This window comes from Pempheris klunzingeri, chromosome 5, assembly GCF_042242105.1.
Source record: "Pempheris klunzingeri isolate RE-2024b chromosome 5, fPemKlu1.hap1, whole genome shotgun sequence".
Classification (NCBI taxonomy): Eukaryota; Metazoa; Chordata; class Actinopteri; order Acropomatiformes; family Pempheridae; genus Pempheris; species Pempheris klunzingeri.
Genome location: NC_092016.1, coordinates 19,255,888 through 19,279,574, shown reverse-complemented (window position 1 = coordinate 19,279,574; position 23,687 = coordinate 19,255,888). Strand labels below are relative to the sequence as shown.

The 23,687-nt window shown below is 44.5% G+C and overlaps 3 protein-coding genes across 6 annotated transcripts in view; 2 read left to right on the top strand and 1 right to left on the bottom strand.

Moving 5' to 3' along the window:
* abcc8 (ATP-binding cassette, sub-family C (CFTR/MRP), member 8) overlaps positions 1 to 14,767 on the top strand; it is a 48,381-nt gene extending 33,614 nt beyond the window's left edge. The window contains exons 21-38 of the mRNA XM_070831253.1: positions 186 to 266; positions 999 to 1,136; positions 1,311 to 1,436; positions 1,628 to 1,724; positions 3,198 to 3,445; positions 5,788 to 5,954; positions 6,521 to 6,748; positions 7,476 to 7,568; positions 8,288 to 8,390; positions 8,811 to 8,924; positions 9,865 to 9,985; positions 10,442 to 10,572; positions 10,697 to 10,775; positions 10,915 to 11,023; positions 11,556 to 11,659; positions 13,369 to 13,502; positions 14,111 to 14,173; positions 14,568 to 14,767. Coding sequence (XP_070687354.1) covers positions 186 to 266; positions 999 to 1,136; positions 1,311 to 1,436; positions 1,628 to 1,724; positions 3,198 to 3,445; positions 5,788 to 5,954; positions 6,521 to 6,748; positions 7,476 to 7,568; positions 8,288 to 8,390; positions 8,811 to 8,924; positions 9,865 to 9,985; positions 10,442 to 10,572; positions 10,697 to 10,775; positions 10,915 to 11,023; positions 11,556 to 11,659; positions 13,369 to 13,502; positions 14,111 to 14,173; positions 14,568 to 14,705 — 2,274 coding nt within the window. The 3' untranslated portion in view covers positions 14,706 to 14,767. The remainder of the gene's footprint in view (positions 1 to 185; positions 267 to 998; positions 1,137 to 1,310; positions 1,437 to 1,627; positions 1,725 to 3,197; positions 3,446 to 5,787; positions 5,955 to 6,520; positions 6,749 to 7,475; positions 7,569 to 8,287; positions 8,391 to 8,810; positions 8,925 to 9,864; positions 9,986 to 10,441; positions 10,573 to 10,696; positions 10,776 to 10,914; positions 11,024 to 11,555; positions 11,660 to 13,368; positions 13,503 to 14,110; positions 14,174 to 14,567) is intronic.
* A 709-nt stretch (positions 14,768 to 15,476) lies between these two features.
* Positions 15,477 to 17,761, top strand: kcnj11 (potassium inwardly rectifying channel subfamily J member 11). Its single transcript, XM_070830059.1, has one exon. It carries the CDS (start codon positions 15,984 to 15,986, stop codon positions 17,145 to 17,147), a length of 1,164 nt encoding a protein of 387 aa, XP_070686160.1. The 5' UTR covers positions 15,477 to 15,983; the 3' UTR covers positions 17,148 to 17,761.
* A 291-nt stretch (positions 17,762 to 18,052) lies between these two features.
* Positions 18,053 to 23,687, bottom strand: part of mob2a (MOB kinase activator 2a) — a 59,099-nt gene continuing 53,464 nt past the window's right edge. For all 4 annotated transcript variants that reach the window (XM_070830063.1, XM_070830062.1, XM_070830061.1 and 1 more), the window contains 2 exons: positions 20,339 to 20,463; positions 18,053 to 19,978 (listed from right to left, as the gene is read on the bottom strand). In XM_070830063.1, the coding sequence (XP_070686164.1) occupies positions 19,659 to 19,978; positions 20,339 to 20,463 (445 nt within the window). In that variant the 3' untranslated portion in view covers positions 18,053 to 19,658. The remainder of the gene's footprint in view (positions 19,979 to 20,338; positions 20,464 to 23,687) is intronic.

Genomic DNA, 23,687 nt, shown 5'->3' with positions numbered 1-23,687 from the left:
CTGACCTTGTTCAGACAGACCACTGTCATGTCGGATTCCTTCATGCGCCAGTAATGCGGGAAATAAACCGTGATCTTCTTTTGTTACCCTGGGGGTGTCACATGTATTTATGGATGTAATCATGCTGCTCCTCCCTCTTCATAGTAAAACCTTGTAATTAAGTATTTTCCTGCGCACTGGTGCAGGGTATCATCCTGTCAGGTGGACAGAAACAGCGTATCAGCGTAGCCAGAGCCTTGTACCAGCAGACCAGCCTGGTCTTCCTGGTGAGTCTGCACACACATCTTCAATCAAAATAATGTCTTTTAGTTGTTGGATTGGGCCTTTATTTATTTATTTATTTAACTATGCTAGCAGACAGTCTGTCTAAGTATTCACAGTGAAACAGTGTTTCTATTTGTGATGTGTCCTACTTGACTAAAATAGTAACACACTTCTTAAGTCCATCTGCAGGGCTGAGAGGATAAATGCTAAATGATAGTTTGAAAATGTCAGTTCCTCGTGGATTTTGCCTCTCAGTAATTATCATTCAGTTTGTATTATATGTTTGTAACTTGGGCTGTAACTGATAATCTTCATTGATTGATCTGCAGATTATCTCTAGATCAATCACTGAAAAAAAATTGAGTTTCAATCAACCTTTTATGAGAAAATGGTTGAGATTATAATCTATATCAATACATCATTTTCTGCCTAACTGCACCAGTCAGAGTTTCAGCACTGGAAAGTGTGGTGACAGTTGAGGGTTTCTAGCCATTGTCAGCGAAATCTAACCAATCAAGCAAATAAGATGAGTTTTTAATGAGTTTTATACTATACTAGTCATGAAGTCATTTAGTTATGAATAATTACTTCAGACTTCAGATTTTAAAGCAGCTTTTAAATGCTTTTAATCTTACTCAGGGTTTTGTTTAGCTCTCTCCTCTTCCTATATATAATCACATGTATTTATGAATGTATTAATGTTTTTATTAATTCATTGATCTGTATTTTTTTAGGATGACCCATTCTCTGCCTTAGACATCCACCTGAGCGACCATCTGATGCAGGACGGCATCCTCAAGCTCCTGAGGGAGGAGAAGAGGACGGTCGTGTTGGTCACACACAAACTCCAGTATCTACCACACGCAGACTGGGTAAGACCTGTGTGTGCCCGTCCATTTGTGATGTTGAGGTATTAGTCATGACGTAAACATGTCTTTGCTTCATTTGGGTCGCGGAGAGCTCATCTCAGAAAGATTTATCTCCAATGTCAGCTAACAAGATTGCATTCCTTCTTTCTACTTTTGTGTGTGTGTGTTTTTTATCAGATCATTGCCATGAAAGATGGCACCATCCAGACCGAAGGGACTCTGAAGGACATCCAGAACTCTGAGCCTGAGCTCTTTGAGCAGTGGAAAACCCTGATGCACAGACAGGACCAGGAGTTTGAGAAGGTGATTAATGACCAGACATTCAACGCGCTAAAGTCCTGCCTTTTATAATCTTATCTTTTCTTAATTTAAGAGTTTTTAGGTTCAGGGGAGGTTCAAACACTCTGTGACTGCTTTGAATGAAAGTTTGATTTCCTGATGCAGTCTTCAGTATTCTGGGGAGAGTCCGATGTTTGTCTCTCTGTGACCTCCAGGAGACGGTGGCGGCGAGTATGACAGACCTGGAGAGGAAAAACCTGCGGAGGGCCATGTACTCCAGAGAGGCCGTCAGGACTGAAGAGGACGAGGAAGGTAAGAGGACACACAACAAGACTTGCTTTAATATGTGTGGCTGATTGCAGCCAGTGCTTCACTGATTTCAGCCTGATTGAAGTGCTTGTGTTTGCACACTGATAATCATAAAGGCAGAGGGCCTTTTTCTTTTTTTTGTGTTTATTTGCTGAGGATCATTGCTTGTTATATTGAAGCTTAAGCTTTAGGTTGAAGTAAACACCTGCTGCAATGTTTGCAATGATTTGAGTGCCGACAAATTCCCTTTATTTCATTCTCGTCCCTTGTTCTTTATTTATTTTATCCAATGCAACGCAAACATTATGTGGATGTTAAAAGCTCCAGACTTCCTTGTTGTCTCTTGCTCTTGTGTTTCATGTCTTGGCTGCAACCAGATATGACACCACCGTCTCTCTAGCAGGCTCCCGCTGTGGCAGAAAACTGATTCTGATCCTTTATCTGCGTGTGCCTGTGCTGTTGAATGTGCGGCTGTGATGAAAGTTGCTAAGATGCAGCGGCTGTACTCTTTATCTGTGTTCTGTGTTGTCTCCCGTGTGCTGGTGGCACCCCTGCGTGGACTTGTGCAATGGCTCCAGCAGCCCCCATGTTCGATCGAGCAGGTGTGGCCAGAAAGCATGGACTGAAAAACAAAACAAAAAAAAAACAACACAAGTCTGTGGCATCGTGACGCTGCAAGCTAATCGCAGCTTCTCCCACCATCTTAGAATCTCATCATCCATTTAGTCTTTGCTTTCTCTCACATTTTCCCCACGCATTTGTCACTCTTGCTCTTCAAAACCTACTTAATGTCAGCATGATTGTACAGTAGGTGATGGTAGCAGTGGTCTGTTGAGCCCTGCCTGTCAGTCTCTCCCTTTCTTTTCCTCCTCTACTCTCTCCTGTTTCCTCTCTGCCTCCAGCTTGTCTGAACCCCACTGACTCCTTCATGCAGCCATATGCTGCAAAGCTTGCTGCATGATGTGATGCGATATATTTACATCAGGGGTGGGGAGGAGGCGGGAGGTTGTTAACATTAGCTCCTGAACCCCAGTCAGTGTGTCATGGCTGCTCCATTGGCCCTGAAAAACATGCCATTCATGGGAATGAGCATCTGCTTGGTGTTGAAGAACATGAATACAGATAACGTAGCCTGCAGCATACGCTCTCTGTGTTTTCTCCTCTCCTTTGGCCCTCTTTCTCTGTTATTTGTTCTCTTCTCTCCTGCCGTGTGCAAGTAATGGTTCTTCAGAAAAAGAAATAGAAAAGAAAGACAGATAATGAAATGTCTTGGAAGGAGGATAGGTAGAGGAACATGAGCATGTGAGCAGTGAGTCACAGCAGAGGAGATCACAGCTAAAATCAGAAATCCTCCACGTAAAGTAAGAAAAGAAAATCTGTAAGGGTTCTTTTCCAAAGGTAAAATGCAGTCGTCAGAGCACACGAAAACTTAACCAAGACCTTTCAGCATTTAACTCATTTCTGTTTCGATCCCAGAGGAATCTGTGGAGAGCGACGATGATGACAACCTGTCGCAGGTAATGCGTCAACGCGCCACCATCCCCTGGCGCTCCTGTGGCACCTACCTGTCCTCCGCCGGGCTCCTCCTGCTCACCCTGCTCCTCCTGTCACAGCTCCTCAAACACTCCCTCATGGTGGCCATTGACTACTGGCTGGCACACTGGACGTCACATGTCATCAAGGCCAAGATAGACGCCACAGCTCGAAACTGTACCGTCGTTCAGGTGAGGGCCGAACGGCAGAGGTTTGATTGAGATAATTTGTTGTCTTTTTTTTCCAAAACGCTTTTTGCCCCTGTGTTGAACAGCAGTTTTAAGAGTCATAGAGTCTAAAGAGGGTTCACAAGATATTTACTGGAGCAGTAAAGAATTTTGTCCTTTGTTGCAAAATGTTGGATGTTTTCAGATCGTTGAACCTTTCATATTCAAAAAGTATTGCATCCTGTTCAAGCAGGATGCAATACTTTTTAGAAGTCAAAATTAGTTTCTTACTTACTTTTATTTTGAAGGGTCACAAGTCAAAAAGGTGTTTTGTGATAGTAAACTGGATATCTTTAGGTTTTGGAGTGTTGATCCATATGCCACCATTTTCAGACATTCTATCGATAAAGAGATGATCAATTAATTGTCCTCATGTATGAAAAAATAGAAATGTCATGTGTTTCTTTGAGAACAGGCTGCAGTGACATTACACAAGAGTTTTATCTCTAAATCTACTGTGAAACTCGGTGAGTGGTGTTGACCTAAAACACAAACACGGATCCAGCCAGCTCCAGATGGATCGTTCACTGACGCACCCCGGAGCAGCTGCAGCTCGGACTCATCTGCACGTTAGAGAAACAGAACGCAGTTTCTCTGTTTACAATAAATTAGAGCATGTGTGAGGCCTGACGTGAGAAAAGTGCTGCTGGGAAACGGGAGATGCTGAAGTCTAATTCATGTAAATGGATGGAAATGACTGATGAAATCATATATGTATAAATGATCTCGGAAACTTTAAATCCATGAAAAAAATACCTACAACTGATACACTCATATGACCTTACTTACCGAACTTATTTTTAACCTTCGTTCAGCTTTAAGCTCACACACACACACACACACACACACAGACACACACTCGCTCAGAGAGACAATATAAATACAGACGAAGGTTAAGCTGATTTGTTCACACATCTGGACCACGTCTGCTGTTGGCAGGTTATCATGTTTCAGGTCCAGTGAGGCAGCTCTATTATTAATAGTCATATATAAAGTGTGTGTGTGTGTGTGTGTGTTTGTTTGTGTGTGTATGTGTCTGTCCAGTGAAGTGAAATGCCAGGTCACATTTCACATAGTCGTGCGGAGGCGAAAGACAGCTGGGGTTTTGGGACAGCAGGCTAAAGAGTGCTCTTGTTGAATACAAACAGTGCAGTCATCTCTTCTCCACTTCTTTCTTTCTTTCTTTCTGCCGCACACACACACACACACACACACACACACTTGATGTACGGTCAAGTGCAGATAGATTGTCGCCTGAATGCTGAGGACATCTTCTTTGGCTGAGTTTCACTGCCTGTTTGGCAGGTTTATCTAATCTACGCTGTGCTGTACACTAATCCATGCGGGGACACTCAGAAGTCCTGTTCCACTATCAAACACAAACTCTGGCACTTCACATAACTGCAGGGCCGCTCTCTGACAGCACAGGCAGGAGTTTTAGAACGAAATATTCTCTTCACCGTAAGGACACTTACAGTTCAGAGATGATCTGCAGTTTCTGTCTGTCTCAATAAGTCTGGAAATAAAGAAATAATACGAGGAATACACAAGTGGTAACTCTTGATGTTTCTGGTAGGGATTAGTCTGCGTTATGGGCAACTGAAGTGCCTTTTTTCTTTAATATGACAGATGTGGCTTGTTATAAAGGACTAATCTAATTTTTTGCAAATGCATTTGAGACTTGCTTACATAATCTAAGCTGTTAATGAAGCCCAATAATTGTGTTTTTCTCACTTCACTACACACAAAGAAAAAAATAAACATGGCATTACTGAGCCACTGTCCAGTGTAGTAAAAATATTCTATGTATCTAAAAACAATCATTTTGTGAGTGAAACTGGGTTTCAATCCTAGATTTTATATATTTCTTGTGGCTTTTTTTTCCTAGAACACTTTATATCTAGATGACTGGTTGTACTCGGATGTCTAATATCACAAAACATATTTCATCTGGTGAAAAAGGAGTTTGTGAGTATAATTATTAATTATTCTTAAATAAAAGAATCAATCAAAGCACAAAATGAAGCAAGAGAGAGAGCATCATCTGAGCTTGTTTTTTTGTTTCATTGTTCAGATCAGCTTGTGAAGCTTCACTGGCTTTTGTCGCATTAGATAGATAATGTTTAACCAGCCTCAGAGATTTATCATGCTTGTAATTACAGTACAAGCAAACTGAGTGGAAGGGACGCCCCCAGTCTTGCTGTCTTTCTCAAACACACACACACACACACACACACACACACAGTTGCAGTAATGTCTTTAATAACCCTGTCTGTCTGTGTGTGTGTGTGTGTCTGTCTCTGTAGGACTGCGGCTTCAGTCACTCATGGTATCTGTCGGTGTTCAGCGTGCTTTGCTGCCTGGGCATCATCCTGTGTCTGGCCACCTCTGTAGCTGTGGAGTGGACCGGCCTCAAAGTAGCCAAGGAGCTCCACCACAACCTGCTCCACAAGATCATACTGGCCCCCATGAGGTACGACAGAGGCAGAGTGTGTGTGTGCGTGTGTGTGTGTGTGTGTCTGTTTGTGCTGAAACGGATCATTTAAATGAGGAGACATGGTTAAATGCAGTGTTTCTTGCGGCCCATTACTCAGAGTGCACCATCTGCTGCCCTTACACAGAACCTGGGAGACATCGCTTAGATAAAGATGCTCACATACACTAAACACACCTGCTTGCACTGTATATACACTCACACACACACACATTCACACACTCACACACACACACACACACACACACACACACACACACACACCTGAATAAACAGATGTATTTCACATGAAAGAATTTAAATTGAACCAGCTGACTGCACAACACGTCTGAGCAGAATCACGTGTACCTCTAAAATACAGTTATAGACTATAAGGATTTAGTAGACTTATACAATCTGGAAAAATACAACATTATTACATTATGAGGATAAAATGATATTGAGGAATACAAGGTTATAAAAGCCTTAGAAATAAGAGAGTATTTTGTACATGTATGAGAACTTTACTTTCAGAGGAATCTTACTTATTGTTTTCACGCCTGCAGGCTGTTTGAGACGACTCCGCTCGGCAGCATCCTCAACAGGTTTTCCACAGACACAAACACCATCGACCAGCACATCCCCACCACCCTGGAGTGCCTCTCCCGCTCCACCCTGCTATGTGTGTCCGCCTTGGGCGTCATCTCCTACGTGACCCCCGTCTTCCTCATCGCCCTCCTGCCGCTGGCCGTCACCTGCTACTTCATCCAGAAATACTTCCGGGTGGCCTCCAGGTGAGTCAGACGGGACAGAGGGACGGACACCACAGGAGTGGTGAAGGTCCACTGAGGACACTGTGACTTCTTTCCTCTAATTCTCTTTTGAGTTCCACAAGTGTCAATTCTTGGCCCACTACTTTTTAATCCTTACATGATCCTACTAAGTAACATAATGGAGAATTATGACTGATCCTATCATTCATATGTGAACGACACACAGCTGTATTTATCTTTTTCTCCCAATTACCTTAACCCAATTGACACAATGCAGATTATTGGATATTGGATGACTTTTTACAGCTAAATAATGAATAAAACTGAAATTGTCATTGCTGGCCCCGAAAAACAGCAACAGGAAAGAGCTTCATACTTTTTATCGCACATCTTAAAAGCCAGTGAGGTTTTTAAAGCTCTACATGGTCCAGCTCCCCAGTATATTTCTGACTACGACCCCATCAGACCCCTCAGGTCTTCAGACTGTGGCTCTCTGGTTGTTCCCAGAATACGATTAGGAGCTGGTAAAGGTGATTATAGTTGTTGTGTACCTGTCCATTCCCCCTATCCTGCTCTATAAATAAAGTTGCCTTGCCTTGCCTTTGTGGCACACAAGCTCAAGTACATTGTTAGAGTCTGATCACAAGGCTGCTGTCCTCACCCCGTCAACCTTACAACCTTTGATATTATTTGAACGTTGCCTCAGCTGATATTTCCCTCTCTGCTGTGTCCTCTGTCTTCTGGTCAGGGACCTGCAGCAGCTGGAGGACAGCACCCAGCTCCCTTTACTCTCCCACTTCTCTGAGACAGTGGAAGGTCTCACCACTATAAGGGCCCTCAGGTAATTATTATAATTAACAGGCCGAAAGGACTTTTCAGCGCAGCAAGACTCATCAAATGCTCTGCAATTAAACTTGAAATACTTGCACATACAGGAATTCTGAATTTATCGTAGATGTAATTTTATGAAATTTTAAAAGGTAAGAATTTATATGAAATAAAATAAAAAATATTTGTTTATGTCTTTCAACCTGTCTGAAGTTTAATGTGTCTAATATGTCAGACTATAAAGTCAGGTATTGAAATGCTTACCTTATTTCAAATATCTTTTCATAAGGTATTTTCTTTTCAAATTGCATAAACTCTGGAGTGCAACTTCAATTGTATTTATTGATATTCTTTTTATCTTTCTCTCAGAACCCATAAATCCTTTTCCCCTAAAGGTTTTCTAGACTCAGAGCTCATATGTTTAATCTCCTGGGTTTACAGTAGTTTGCTTTTGTTGGGTGATGAAATGTTATTCAGCTGTAGTAATACTGTATTTTTCTTTTTGTCAGTTAAATAGTATTTGTATTATTATTACTCACTGGAATAATAATACAAATACTTTCATACTATTATTATGCAACAACAACAACTACCACTACTACTAATAATACTAGTAAATATGTTATTCAAAACACCTCTAAGTCTTTAAGTTTAATAAGCTGGCAAAATGGTAGTAAAAAGTGAGTCAGGTGGACTCAAATAAAGGTGAGATGTGTCTTTTCCTGCTGGCAGGTATGAGCCCAGGTTCCGACAGAGGCTGCTGCAGTTCACCGACGCCAACAACATCGCCTCCCTCTTCCTCACAGCAGCCAACCGATGGCTGGAGGTCCGCATGGTAATGATCCGTCCACCGCCGACTTATTTGGGATTCAGATCCGACCTGTTTGCTGTTTGTTAGGCAGCACTTGGCTCACATTTTTGTTGACGCTGCTGGGTAACTGCTCCCTCTGTTGGGATGCTGAAAAACAGAATTTTTCATCATCTTTTTAAAATTACATCCCGCTGTATGTTCACGTGTTGTTTTATGCAATGATCGCATGTAGCCTGCAGCTCATCTGACTTCTGATGTTTCACAGCAGCAGAGAAGAAAATCTGATGTGAACAGCAAAAGAAAACACGCAGCCACTTTTTGTCAAATGTGCTGACAACAAACTGATCTAGTATAACGAATGTCCCTTTGTTTCTTTTACCTTTTCGATTGATTCTGTGATGTATTTTCTTCTTGCTGTAACGTTGACGTTGTCTTTCTCTGCAGGAGTATATCGGAGCCTGTGTGGTGCTGGTGGCAGCTGTAGCCTCCATCACTAACTGTCTCTACAACCAGCTGTCCACCGGCCTGGTGGGGCTGGGACTGACGTACGCACTCATGGTGAGACTGTGTGTGTGTGTGTGTGTGTGTGTTTTGTTGCTTGTTTACCTGCACTCTATAGGGACATTAGATGTGGTTTTACATGCTTTAGCTGCAAATTGAGCAAATTCTAGTATAGTTGTCTGAGTGTTTATATTTATTTCCGTGTGCTGTACACCATATTCCCTATACATTATTATGTTATACTATATATTCATGTCTCCTCATTTAGGATTTTAATAACAAAGATGAATCTATCTGATTATATTGATTGATTGTGAAATCTAGATGAAAATCTTTGAATCATTTTCTCCCTCCTTTTAATTTCCTCGCAGCAGAAAATACAACTGAAGATCTGTTTAAACGGATCTGCTCCTTTTAAAAAATGGTTGAAATGAATATAAACTGCTGCATAGTCTATTACTACGGAGACTCTCTCTTTCAGATCATCTTCATCCATTATTCAAGATGATTGTAACACTTGTTTCTTTCTCGCTAAATCGCCTCCGTCCAGTGAAAACCACGTGTCCCCAAACGTTATTTTAAAATGTTCAGAGAAACCGATTAAACGATGAGGAAATGGTTCGAGAGAATACGTTATGTCACATAAACCATCTAAAACCCCACTGGACTATCTGAAAAATGTGTTTTCACAAAGCTGAAATCAAAGCTGTTCGTTTTAGGTGATGAAAAGTGTATTTTATAGTGATGGTAAGTAAATCACAGTTGGGCTAAAACACCCTGAAAAGCGCCAACAGAGTCCTGAATCATTTATGTTTTTAAATATTTGATAGAATTAGATAAATGCTTCTTTATAATTCATTATCACCATTATTCAATCATTCATTAATTTACATATGTAAAGACTCATATCGCACTGTTTGCCTGCAATAACATTTACCCAACTGGTCTCTTTCCTCCTCCTCCTCCTCCTCCTCCTCCTCCTCCCTCCATGTATCAGGTGTCCAACTACATGAACTGGATGGTGCGTAACCTGGCAGACATGGAGGTGCAGCTTGGCTCAGTCAAGAGAATTAACAGCCTGCTCAAAACTGAACCAGAGAATTACGAGGGGCTGCTCAGTGAGTTCAGCAGCACGGTCACAGTTACATCTCAAATTAAACCTTCCTTTCACTAATTCAACAGGTGCCTTGTTGTCTGAGGGTGAAGGATTTCTTCTTCACTCAGGATAAAGTTCGACTACATTCGCTCCATATTCATCATTGTCAGCTCAAGTGGGGTATCATAGCGCTCACGGGCAGCGTATCTTTATCCCCCTTCAGCTGTTTTTTTTACATCTGTTAATGCCTTTACATCCCCCAATAATCTATCCTACATGCGTGTTTGCTTTCAACCAGAAGGGATTCTGCAAAGAGCTCAGTGGATTTATTAGCATTAAAATGCATTCATTCATTTAAACAAAATCTTAATCTGGCTCCAATAATCACAAATTTTGAGAAAACACTTATAGACTGTTTTATCGAAGGGAAAAAAAAAGTTAAGGCTAAAATCCACTGATGTGTCCGTGTCCGTCTCAGCTGTGTCTCAGGTCCCTGATGGCTGGCCCCGCGAGGGCGAGATCAAGATCCAGAATCTGAGCGTCCGATACGACGCCACGCTGAAGCCTGTGCTCAAAAACGTCAACGCACACATCAGCCCCGGAGAAAAGGTAACCAAACTGAGGAGGCCTGTGTGTTGACGCTGGGAACGAAACACAAATGCCACAAGATATAAATTATCTATATAAATTAATGATTGGAACGTTGGATGAGTCGGATTTGATTGTTTTTCAGGTGGGGATCTGTGGCAGGACAGGCAGCGGGAAATCCTCCTTCTCCTTGGCCTTCTTCCGCATGGTGGACATGTTTGAGGGTACAGTAAAACATCAGTGCTTTGATTTGACTCATTCCAGTCAATACTGCAACACTGGCAGGAAAAAGCTTTGTTTATTGATGCATTAAATGCCTTAAACACTTTGTAGTGAGGTGTGGTGTTTGTGTTTCTCTCACAGGGAGGATTGTGATTGATGACATCGACATCGCCAAGCTCCCTCTGCAGACCCTCAGGTCCCGTCTGTCCATCATCCTCCAAGACCCCATCCTGTTCAGTGGCACCATCCGGTACGTCAGCGTCACTTTTACCAGCATGACGACCTGTCACAGACATCTAGTTTTCAGTAGAAGGGAGGCAACATGGACGATTTCCAGTAACAGGATCAGTTGGCAAACTGTGACACACTTCAAAGACACTTATTCGAAGCACGAGTAGAGCCGAGTGTTTGTAGATAAGAGGACATTCCTCTGAAAACTCCACTGCAGAGGTTTATTTTTAGCCTTCAGCTGCAGTGTCCATAACAGCTTTGCCCTGTTGGAGAGGAACACACAAGGAGACACTGAGAGAGGCCGTGTGATGCTGCAGCTTTGGATATTTCAGTCAGTCTAATCACCTAAAAGGAAACTTTAGTGTAAAGTTCATTTACATGTTTGGTGTCTCGGCTCTGAACGTCATCACTGCCACAATCTGATCTTCACTTCTTAGACTTAACATCTTAGCGTTGGATGGAGGGAAATAGTGTGTTGAGGGTTTACCTTAGGTATCAATTGTGTTGCTAATTAAGATATATTAATATTATGTGTGTGTGTGTGTGTCTAGGTTCAACCTCGACCCAGAGGTGAAGGCTACAGACGAGATGCTCTGGGAAGCTCTTGATATTGCTCAACTTAAGTCTGTTGTTAAATCCCTTCCAGGAGGCCTGGGTGAGAAAACTCTCTTTATATTAAAGTGTGTGTGTGTGTACATGACATCTATTGCATGCTTGTTACTCTTTTCATGGCTTTAGGGACGGCGCTGTTGGTCTGTGGGTCGGTTTCTTGTCCACCGCTTTAGTCCAGACTGAAATATCTCAGAAACTATAAGATTTGAATTTCTGTGCAGACATTCATGGTCCCCACACGATGAATCGTAATAACTTTGGTGATCATCTCTTTTTTTTTTAATACACTGCCTTCATCAGCTCAAATCCCCGTGAAGGAAATTTGTGATTTAAGTGATTTAACCAATATTAACAAATGCTGTTGCGTATAATATAACTGTGTGGCACTGATCTGTACAATCATCACAATAACTTGACCTCTGGTTCACTGTGATCATCACGTGTCTCTTGCGTCTTGATACAAAGATCAGGCCGCTGTGTCACAGTATGTGGGCAGACATGTTTTAACCCCTTGTCGGAGCTGCATTACGTTTGTGTGTCGCTGCTCCATTTTACAGGTACATCATTCTCACGTCAGGTCTTAGCTCATGTCAGGTCATGGCCGTGACACAGGAGACCTGACAGTTACGGACTGCAGAAGTTTCACCGTCAGATCAGATATTAGCCGAGAGGCGCGTGCCTCTTCAACAGACTTAACCCACATACGCAGTGAATGCTTGGTATGCTGATGCATGGGGGCCTCCTCCCCGCACGCCTCTTACTTTAGCTCCGCTCGGTTTGCTGTTCATCATCATCATCATGTTCACTGGGCTCTTTACGTCTCCGTCGTCCTCTAGACTTAAAATAAAACAGAGAAACTATTCACTGCTCTGGTGGAATAACAGACAGCCGCTGCTCATCTGTCCTGACGGTTGTCTGCCTCAGAAACCTGCTTTCACTTGTCTTGTGTGACACTGACAAATGTGTATGTGTGTGTGTGTGTGTGTGTGTGTAGCTCATTGAAACTCATCTACTCTCTCTGCTTTAGTTCATTTTCACTGGAGCCAAATGTTCAAAAAGATATTGATCTGTTACCCCGGTCGCTAATGCTAATTAATCTCTCCCTTTAATTTAGTTAATGCAGCAGTACAGAGTCAATGTAGAGTTTTATGTTGCCTTTAAAGCAGACAGCAGTTAACCTCGGTGAGTCAGATATGTTTTACTTCATCATACAGAATACTTATTTAATTAAACTTATCAAACTCTTAACAGCAAGAATTATACAATGAAAATATACAAAAAAAACACATCTTACATGTTTGATTATACTTTGAATATTCTGGCGGCCACTTGGTTATACTTGATCTCCCTCTTTCCTGTCTTATCTCTACATATTTAACTGTCCAATTCAAAAAATAAAATGGCGAAATCACTGTTTGGCACACATGTGATCCTGGTGGCTGCTGCATATGTTTTCTTATGAATCCAGATGTTCAAATGACTCAAGATAAACCATCTTTAAACGTTGAATTCACTCACCACCACTAAAAAAAGACTCACTTGCAATGACTGATAGACCACTGGAGAGCAGTCAAGTATAAATGGAAAATCAATAAGATCCTGATGTGTCAGCCAAGAGTTAACAGAAGATGAACTTTGGCCTCTCATTTAGCTACAGCACTGGTTAGTGTGGTGCCAGTGTGCTGTTATGAGTTACATGTGAAGCAAATGCACATAAATATGAAAACATTGTGTACATTTATTTTCCTTCAGATGCAACGGTGACGGAGGGAGGGGAAAACTTCAGTCAGGGTCAGAGACAGCTGTTCTGCCTGGCCAGAGCCTTCGTCAGGAAGAGCAGCATCCTCATCATGGATGAAGCCACGGCGTCCATAGACATGGCAACGGTGAGTTGATGTACGATGAGGAAGAAAAAATACTTGATAACCCTTTAAAATCTAAAGGTACAACTGAGGAGTCAAAGATTTGAGATGGGGTTGGAGATAAACGGGAGTGACAGCAGGTTCTAAGCAGGTCTAAATCATGAGGGTTTTATCTTTAGCTGATGCTGTCTGACATAAGAGGAGTAAGTAAAGAGAGCCAGAGTGGAGGAGGCGTGCATGAAGCCGAGAGAGAGAAAGAATGAAAGGGAGGGAAAATACTCAGTGTGAGCCCGAGGCGAGGCAGCGTAGGCAAATGGCTGCGTGTTACTTAAGACCCTCTCCTGGATGATCGGTCACAAAGAGCGACGTTTCTAGCTTCCAATAACACAGCTGCACTGCCCTCGAGGAAACACAGCCGAGCTTTTAATCGAGGACATCGAGATGAGGAACAAAAGCGGCGACAGTCTGAGAGATGAGCTTCAAGAGGGTCGAACATTAAGTGTTTATTTCACCAGCATGAAGGAGTTTAAAGGGCTCTTTGTTTCATTTGTCTCCCGCTTGTACTTTTTGTTTTCTACCCTTGAATCTCAGTCAGTGTGAAAGTCATCTTGTCTCTGCCTCTGTCCTCACAGGAGAGCATCCTGCAGAAAGTGGTGATGACTGCTTTTGCTGACCGAACAGTGGTTACCATAGCAGTGAGTACCCCCCCCACACACACACACACTGTGCCAGCACACCAGGCATTTACAGTAATGCAGGCATTTACTCCCATTTCCCCCTGAGAGCGCTGACCTTCGTCCTGAACTACTGATGCAATTCTTGTAAACTGATGCAAAGAAATGCAGAGTGGACAAAGAACTACGTCTGCAGGATTGTGCTGAAAATGAAACCTCCAGGACAACATTTTCCCCGTAGATCCTTCACGTTACCTCATGAGAAAGTAATCGAAAAGACCTGTGATGACTTATAAGTGCTGTAGCTGTAACCTCAGGAGGAACCTCTTCCTGAACTAGAACCCACGCAGCTTTTTCTGATGCCTCCATGTGCTGCTCAGTCTAATGTTCGGTTTTCTTCCCCTCCGCCGCACAGCATCGCGTCCACACCATCCTGAATGCCGACCTGGTGATTGTGATGAAGCGGGGCATCATCCTGGAGTACGACAGGCCCCAGACCCTGCTGGACAAGGAGGACAGCGTCTTCACCTCCTTCGTGCGAGCAGACAAATAGCACAAGCAGAGAGAGAGAGAGAGAGAGGAAGCATTAAAGGAAGACATTCAAAGTGCAATTGTCCCATGGAATATATTCCTTTTATTTTTTAATCATGTATTATATTTGTACATAAAAAAGTGAATTCTTTGTTAATAAAACATAAATTATCATTCACAACAGTGCTTTTCTGTTGGGGTTGTTTGGGAAAAGGATTGGGGTTAAAACTAAAATGATTTTTTGTTTTTTTTAGTGCTTGTGTGAGTGACTTTATGCCCTGTGCAATAAACAAGCTAATCATCAGTGGACAGCAGGTTTAAAAGGACCCGAGGCAGAGCTGAGGAATACATGACACAGCACAGTGATCATCTTTTTATACTGGAGGGGGTCACGGTGGGATCAGAGGCTGCGCCTGCTGCAGCCAGGACTGACATTAGAAAGTTATATGGATGCCAGAGGAGCAGAGAGGCCTGTAAAATAAAATCAGGGCCATGGGTGGAGCAGAGGGAGCCCGAACAGAGAGCAGGAACGTCAGACTGTAAAAATCCAGGACTGGATATAAATGTAAAGACTGAATTTGGTGAACACTTTTTTGTTTTTCATGTAAAGAGATGTTTGTAGCCTGAGGGTGATTTACTGTAGAGTGCCCTATATTTAACCCACTACATATTCAGTATGAGCCGCCTGTGGCCTTTAAACTAAACAGTTTTTTATGCGTTATAGACCCACTCCTGCATTCTCATTGGAAATCAGAGTGAGGGCACCACAGAGGTGGTGTAGGGAGGGACTGCCTCAGCACCTCACAACGTCCCCATCTCATGTTACCAAGCCACAGTGAAGTGGTGGAGTCAGCACGGAGCCAAGTGCGCCACCAAAGCCTGTTCTCTCATCCAAAGGTGGGAGAAAAAAACTCAGCTCAGAGGCCCTTTACGCTCCGGCATCAACATTTTACATCTCACTGAATTTCTGAGTGCGCACCGCCGATGGGTCGACTCACGATGGGACTATGGCCGGTCGGTCGGTGGGTGTCGTGAGTGACGGCGGCAGCTGCAGAGCTGCAGGAAGACTCTTCTCATGGGACTTGGCGGTTGTAAAGCGCCTGATCTGGAGGCAACGTGAGGAGCGCGCATACCTCCAGAAAACGGGTGACAACGAGAGTTTCCGTCCTGCGCCTCACAGCTGACCGACTAGTAGCAAAAAGGCACCGGAAAAGAGGAAAATACTTCATCTTTCAGCCGTGCAGAGACGAGCCGGTGCCATCAGAGCCAGAGGACTGCGGGTCCATAATATGGGAGCGCTATGTTGTCCAGGAAAGGACTCCTTCCTGAGGATTACTTGCTGACGCGTTTGGCGGAGGATGTCCTGCAGCAGCCCAAATTCAAGGCGAAACCGGGGAAAGCTCGGTTCGTCGCTAAGAACGGCACCTGCAATGTGGCGCACACCAACATCCGAGAGCAGGGCCGATTCCTGCAGGACGTCTTCACCACTCTCGTGGATCTGAAATGGCTCCACACGCTCATCATCTTCACCATGTCCTTCCTGTGCAGCTGGCTGCTGTTCGGGATGATCTGGTGGCTCATCGCCTTTGCGCACGGCGACTTGGACCAGAGAGAGGACGACTTTGTCCCGTGCGTAACGGACATTCACTCCTTCTCCTCCGCTTTCCTCTTCTCCATAGAGGTCCAGGTGACCATCGGCTTCGGGGGCCGGATGATCACGGAGGAGTGCGTCTCCGCCATCATCATCCTGATCGTGCAGAACATCGTGGGTCTGGTGATCAACGCCATCATGCTCGGCTGCATCTTCATGAAAACCGCGCAGGCCAACCGGCGCGCAGAGACGCTCATTTTCAGCAAGCACGCCGTCATCTCCATCCGAAACAACAAGCTGTGCTTCATGATCCGCATCGGGGACCTGAGGAAAAGCATGATCATCAGCGCCACCGTGCGGATGCAGGTGGTCAGGAGAAGCACCACCGAGGAGGGCGAGGTGGTGCCTCTGGACCAGATCGACATCCACATGGACAACCCGGTGGGGACCAACGGCGTCTTCCTGGTGTCCCCCCTCATCATCTGCCACGTGATCGACAAGGACAGCCCCCTGTATGAGCTGTCCGCGAACGACCTGCAGCACGAAGACATCGAGGTGATCGTGGTGCTGGAGGGGGTGGTGGAGACCACGGGCATCACCACGCAGGCCAGGACGTCGTACGTGGCGGAGGAGATCCTGTGGGGGCAGCGCTTCGTGCCCACCGTCTCCGAGGAGGACGGCATGTACGCGGTGGACTACTCCAAGTTCGGTAACACCGTGAAGGTCCCGACACCGTACTGCAGCGCCAAGCGGCTGGATGCGGCGGGAGGCATCGCTCAGTTTAAACTGAACGAGGGCGTCACCCTGCGGGCGTCTGTGAGAAGGCGGCGGGGCACCGCGGGGGTCCGCAGGTCCAGGATGGAGAGTTCATGACCTGATGAACTCTGAAGGCTGCCAGAGTTTTACATGACAAGTAACTGTTGTGACAAAACTGTACTTATTTTATACTAAATATTTGTTCTAGACGATCTGTAATCAATAATCCACAGCGCATCTCTCTATGCACACATGGAGAAGCTTTTTACTCAGGGTCAGTGTGAACATGCACAGAGACAGAATGCACTGAGAATAATGAGTCATCAAACTAATATATCACGTGTTTAGGTATGAAACCTGGTGAAATGACAGTTCGGATGTGTTTCATCTATTATTTTCTTTAATTTAAGAGTGACTGCATGTATCTAAGAGCAATAAATGAGAATGCTACATGTAAACTGTGTTGTGGATGGAGAGGCCGAGTGGTGTGCTTTAAAGGGACAGTGCATCAATTTGGTATGGCACTTCCATAAAGTTTAGGGGACTCACGAGTGGAACCCAGCTTGAAGCAGACATCAGTATTGTTTGGAAAATCTAGTACACAACACAGACATTTTTAGTAAACTTCAAATTTTGCAGGTAGAATCTATACTCAATCTAATCTCCAAACATTACCAGCCTACATTTCCCATAATGCAGCCTATAACATCTCACTATGTGACCCTTCCCGTTAACTCCCACATCTCTTACCGTTTACGCCAACAGTTTGCAATGCAGGTTTTCTCTCATCAATCTGTAGCTGCCAAGCTCAAACTGAGGTAATTAATCAGACCTCACAAAGCTCCTCTGAAGTCATGGAGGATGTTACACAGCTGTTTTTACAGGCTGAGCTGCTCCTGACAAGTCAGCTGTGGTTTGAACTGGTCAGCTCCTCAGTAAGAACAGCACCATTTCTATGAGGCTGCACACAAGTCTCTTGCAGAAGTTCACACAAAGTTTCATACAAAGGACACTGAGGCAGGTGGCATTTCTCTCTTTTATTAGATTATAATCCGCAGAGCTTAAAATATTAAATTGCTTTTAACTTAGTTAATAATTAAAATACATAAAAACGAGAGCCAGAACTGAAGAACCCTGCAAAAAAAAAGAATTAAAATAAATAAAAAAGGAGAATTATAAACCCAATCCTCCTCCATACAGAGGCTATGTCTGACAGAACCCGCTTGCGATTCTTTGTACAGTAAAGTCCAAGCAGACTGTGCATTTTCTATACATGTGTAATGATACCATTACTGTTATTATTTCTCAACTAATTTTCCTCTGATACTCTTTTTAAAAAGCAAATTTTAAAAGGGACAGGTAAAAAAAAAAAAAACAGAAGTGGAGATTTTTAGTTTTGCACTGGGAGTGCTGGTGAGTGTCACACAGCAGAGCAGCTCCACACCGTCTACGCCCCCCCCCAGCCTTCGTCCTGCCTCCATCTCTCCCTCTCTGAGCCTGCAGACATTACCTCATGTCTTTGTCCTTCTGTGCTGCTGGAGTGGGTGTAGGTGGTGGTGTTGGTGATCTGAGGGAATGCTGCTGCACCAGAAAACAGCTCTGATTCAGCCTCGCCGGGCACCGGTCTGTGCCAAAGTTATCGACTCTCTGATCAGATTAAATATCTAACATACAATCTTTATACTTTCTTCTCTGTCTCCGTGTTTCTGTGGCCTTCTCTGTGTGTTTGCTGCCCTCTACAGGTAGGCTCGGGGACATGTTTGTTAGGGGTACAGCGGGCGGTTATGTGACTATACTGTAGTTCAACACGAGCAGCATGTCATACGAGGGACTGAGCGGTCTGGTGATCCAGGGACAGAGAGTGGGGGGGGGGGAAGAGAGAAACTTCTCTCTGGCAGCAGTGATGTATTCTCTCAGGTCCTGAGTAGGAAGCGCTTTAATCATTCTCCACATAAACAACCCAAACAGTGATTGGCTAGCGTCGCCCCGTCAGGCAGTAACGTGGCTCCCTACTGGCCAGCATAGTGGCCGTGCGCCCACGGGCCGCACCCCCCACCCGCCGCCGCAGGAGGAGGGAAGGACGAGCCGGCGGGTGAGCAGAGACGCCTCTTCTCCACACATCAACAACACTGTACAATAGTAGGTTGAAGCAAAGCAGAGCCCCCCCCCTCCTGAACTGTATGTTAGGTAGAGGAAGGAGGGAGGCGAGGGGACGACGGGCACGCTGCGCCCCTCCTCCCAACCCCCCACGACAAAAATAAAACTGAATAAAACTTCAACAGAAAATAAAAGTGAAATAAAACCAAAAATAAAACATACACATACTTTTTTGTTCCTAGTTTAAATTGCAGAGAAGATGAGAGGGATTTGCACCTGGGAGGAACGCTCACGCCAATTCCTGCTGGCGTGACAAACCCCTCCCGCCACCCCAACCCCCCCCACCCTCACCCCTCCCCCAAATACCCTCCCCCCCTTCCTTCCGGCTGGTTGGTTGGTGTCGTAGCGAAATATAAGGGTAGTGGAAGGTCTCTGAGTCCTGCTGGCACCGAGGAAGGGGGCCAGGCTGTCTTTCGTTCTCGCCTCCATCTTTGTCTCCCCTGGGGCTGCTGTCTCACCGCCGCCCCCCGCTCATCTCTCCGTCACATGGTTTTGTGAAGAGGGGGAGGGCGCTGAGGTTGGGGTGGAGGGGGCCGGGGCGGGCGGGGGCGGCGGGGCGGGGGTGCAGAGGATTTCGGACAGGTCGTCCATGATACAGGTCTCCTTGGGGTCGACCAGGTTGAATTCCCTTACGAAAACGATGAAATGTGCATACAGAGTGTTCAAGTGGCCCTGCAGGTCCAGAGCCACCGTCTCTTTAAAGTGCGCCCAGTAGAGGTGAGCCAGCACGTGGAACAGGTATCGGCAGATCTTCTTTACCAAGGACTCAAAGGAGTTTGGGAACTCTTTGCCTGCAGGGAGAAAAAAGAAACAAAACCAGACAGGAGAGACTGGATTAGGAACTGGAATCACCATGAGGGAGATTAATGTTTAAAGGTGCGGTTTTAAGTTCTTTATATTAAGTCTCCCATGAAAGACCAAGTGTTCCTGCCAAAGACCCTTTAAAAACCTTAAATAAACAGTCACAAGTAAACAGTTTTGTGAAAAAATATTCCTAGTATTTCTTTCAAATGTTAACTGTTGGACCACCACCCGTCTGAGCCTGTATTTTAACATGTCAAGCAGCAGGGGGCAGCAGAACATCATCATTTATTTCTACTGGGCTGTGACCGTCAGGCGCTCCGTGGGTCTGGAAGCAGAGAGACACTCACCGTATTTTGTAGGAAAGATTTCCTCATCTGTGACCAGTTTCTGACAAAGACTCATTACGAAGTCGACATATTGTGGAGCAGTGCACTTCGTCTTCTTCCCCCTCTCGTCATACCAGTAGTATATTCTGGAGAGAGAAAGACAAAAGGAAACATGCCGATCACTGCCGTCACGAATGTCTTGCAAAATAACATTTTAGACTCATCACTGAGGAGCAGGATGTTATAACGCCACTGTGAGCGACTCTTTTCGATCAGTCATAATGAATGTTTTCCAGAGAATGCTTGTGGTTTACACAGGGAGAGAATCGGACATGGAGATACAAAGACATCACCTGGCCCTATTTCCTCATTCAGGGAAAACCCACACTCCCTGTGACGTCACTTTCTGACGGACATGGATCGGAGTGAAGCGGTCCAGTGGCACTACAAAAAGTGTCTTGTGTCTCACCCGGACACATGCTGATGCAGATATCACGTTTGCATGTTTTCATTCCAGTGGACTTGCTGAACTCCGTGCCCCGGAGCTTTCGTTTCCTGATTGGGCCAAATTCCCTGCTGTCACGGGACTTAACGGGACACTGACCCCCTTCCTCCAGTCCTGTCCCGCTGCTGGTCAAACATTTCCAGAGTGGGTGACCCAGATAGCCAAACTGTACGCGGGCAGACTGGAGTCATAGTTAACAAATGTCAAACGGCAGGTCAGCACACACCTGAGAGGTAGATGAATGAGCAGCAGGTGGCTACTAGAGCTCGATTAAAGGTCGATTAATAAGCAGGTAGAGAGGAAAAGTGCGTGCAGGTGTTACTGTTAGCAGTGTGCGTCTGGGGGGCAGTGGGGCAGACATTACAAATCCAGAGGAATGTAAAGCGCTCACATAACTGACCCTGCAGGAGGAGACCCACTGACCACAGCACCGGGACCAGACTCTTACAATGCACTTACTCACACAGGATTAGACTGTGTGTTTGTGTGGGAGAGACACTGACTAAGACCTGGTAACACTATGGCCGTATACGGCAGAAAATACTGCCTCAGGATGGTTTACTCACTGTTTATGAACACATGGGTCAGGGCTTGAAAGCATAAATTAGAGAAGGTATTTGTGAAGATTAATATCCAACAAAATGAAGTTTTTGCTTCATGAATATCAAAACATGAAAACTTATTAAGTTTTGTTTTACAACGGAAAGAATTTGTTGTGTTACGGTTCTTTTAGGAATATATAACAGCATTTTCTCTGTTTTCATGCATTATTTTTATCGTTAATTTATATTATTCAGTTATTTAATCTCCTCTTTCCACTCCAATCACTTGGGTATTTTACATACTTTTTTGTATTTGACACTGCACAGTGTGGGACAAACAACATATTGATATGTGGCCATATACGTGGCTCCACCTGCACAGTGTCTAAAGGATGTAACAAATGATCACAAAACGGCCGCTGTAACTTTACAACTGACAACCCAAAGAATAAATCTCAGGCTCTGTTAGACAGACCACACGGTTGCCTTCAAGCTGAATGACCACCTGAGCGGTGCACACTCAAAATATTTGATTAGAGATTTGTAACTAATTTTGACTAACTAAAATTTAGATTTTACCAACCAAAACCAAAATGGAACCGGCTATAAGAAACGCACTGAGCACATTACATTACCACGTCTCCCTCGCTCTCCCACACACACACACACACACACACAGCCATCCATCTATCCACCCACCCATACAAAATGGGTCTAAATAGCTACCAAATGGTTCCGCTCCCTCATAGCTCATGGAAACATTTTCTTCCAAAAATAGTGCTGAGCTCTGCCTTCAGGCAGGGGCACTGACGCTGCTGTGACTGTGGCTCAGTCAGTTTTCACCACAGAGGGGGGCGCGGGTGCCAGGTCCTGCACGGGCAGGAAAGGGTGGGGTGGCGGGCGGCGGGCAGCTTGGAAGGTACAATCATAAATGGTGGGCCTCGTCTTGCAAACACGACAGTGAGACTTTTAGTCGAACTAAAGTGCTGTGAGACAAACTAAAAAGTTGAACTACCTCTGTTTCCCACAGGTCAACAGACGGTGCAAACAAAAACATGTTAATGTGCTCTGCTCTGCCCACTCTTCACATACCGCAGGCTAAGTTCATTTGCTTCTCTCCTTTTTCTCAGGGTGTGGGCTAGTAGCGATACCTTAAGGTGACAGAAGTGGAAAAACCCACTGTTGACTAAGAAGTGAACTTGTGGCAAGTTTGTCTCTCACAGCCAATCTGTCACATATGTGTAATTTGTCAACAGTGGGGTTGTTTGTCATTGTCATGTTTTTGCTCAGGGTGAGCACTTGTAGACTGCATGTAATGTACGTCAAGTGTTGTAGTTTGTCAAAGTATGGGTAATCAGGTTTTTCCAGCCTTTAGTGTACACTGGGGAGAAGAAGGCCTTTCTCCAAAGACAAGGGCTGACACATAAAGATGGCACCCCACCCTGACAGGGCAAACTAGTTAGATAAATACTTAACAGTTAGTCACCACCCTCTGTTAACATGGCATGAATAGGCCTCTATGTTATCATTATACTTAAAGTTTAACTACTGCAGAGGTATGCCATGCTTTACGGTTTACAGTAGCAATTTACTGCCTTTGGAGTAAACTGCAGACAAAATTCCTCTAAAATCATCACAGACGTTGGCTAAAGAATTAACAGCGTTGTGAACCTGCAGTTTTCAGCTCCAGAGCTGGTCTCACCACTGGAACAAATGACCTGGGTTTAAAGGCAGACTCCTTTGGTAACGGTTTGATCACATGACTGCACCCGGGCAGTGTGTGAATATGATGATATTAAGTTCAGATAGCAGCAAAAAGCATAAGCTGGGCCACAAGGGATTAAAGGTGAAGCTACACCAGGTCGATCCCCAATATGTCCCCTGTCTCTCCATGTTCTGCTCAGATTTGATACAAACTAAACCTAAAGCAGCTGCCACACTGGCTGTGTTTGAAACCAATGGAATGATCTTAAGTGGACACAAAACCAAATGATGTGATGTTATTGGCACATGGGTACTTTGTGTCTCTTTTAGCTCCTTTATCCTACCGGACATATAGATCCTTCTGTTGACTTCATCCACAAGAACTTCACGTAGGCACGACAATAATCTATAAAATGCCTGTGTTTCCATGATAGAGTCTGAAAAAACAGGCAGGTCAAAAACTAATCAAAGGAGAGTCTGATTATCTAGATTTGCCCCCCCCCCCCCCCGATAACGATGTTATCAATGAGGAGGAACAGTAGCAATCTGCTCTTTCCTGACCAGTAAACAGGATGTCTTTTGCTGGGGTTAGAGTTAGAGCACAAACAACAGCCTGAAA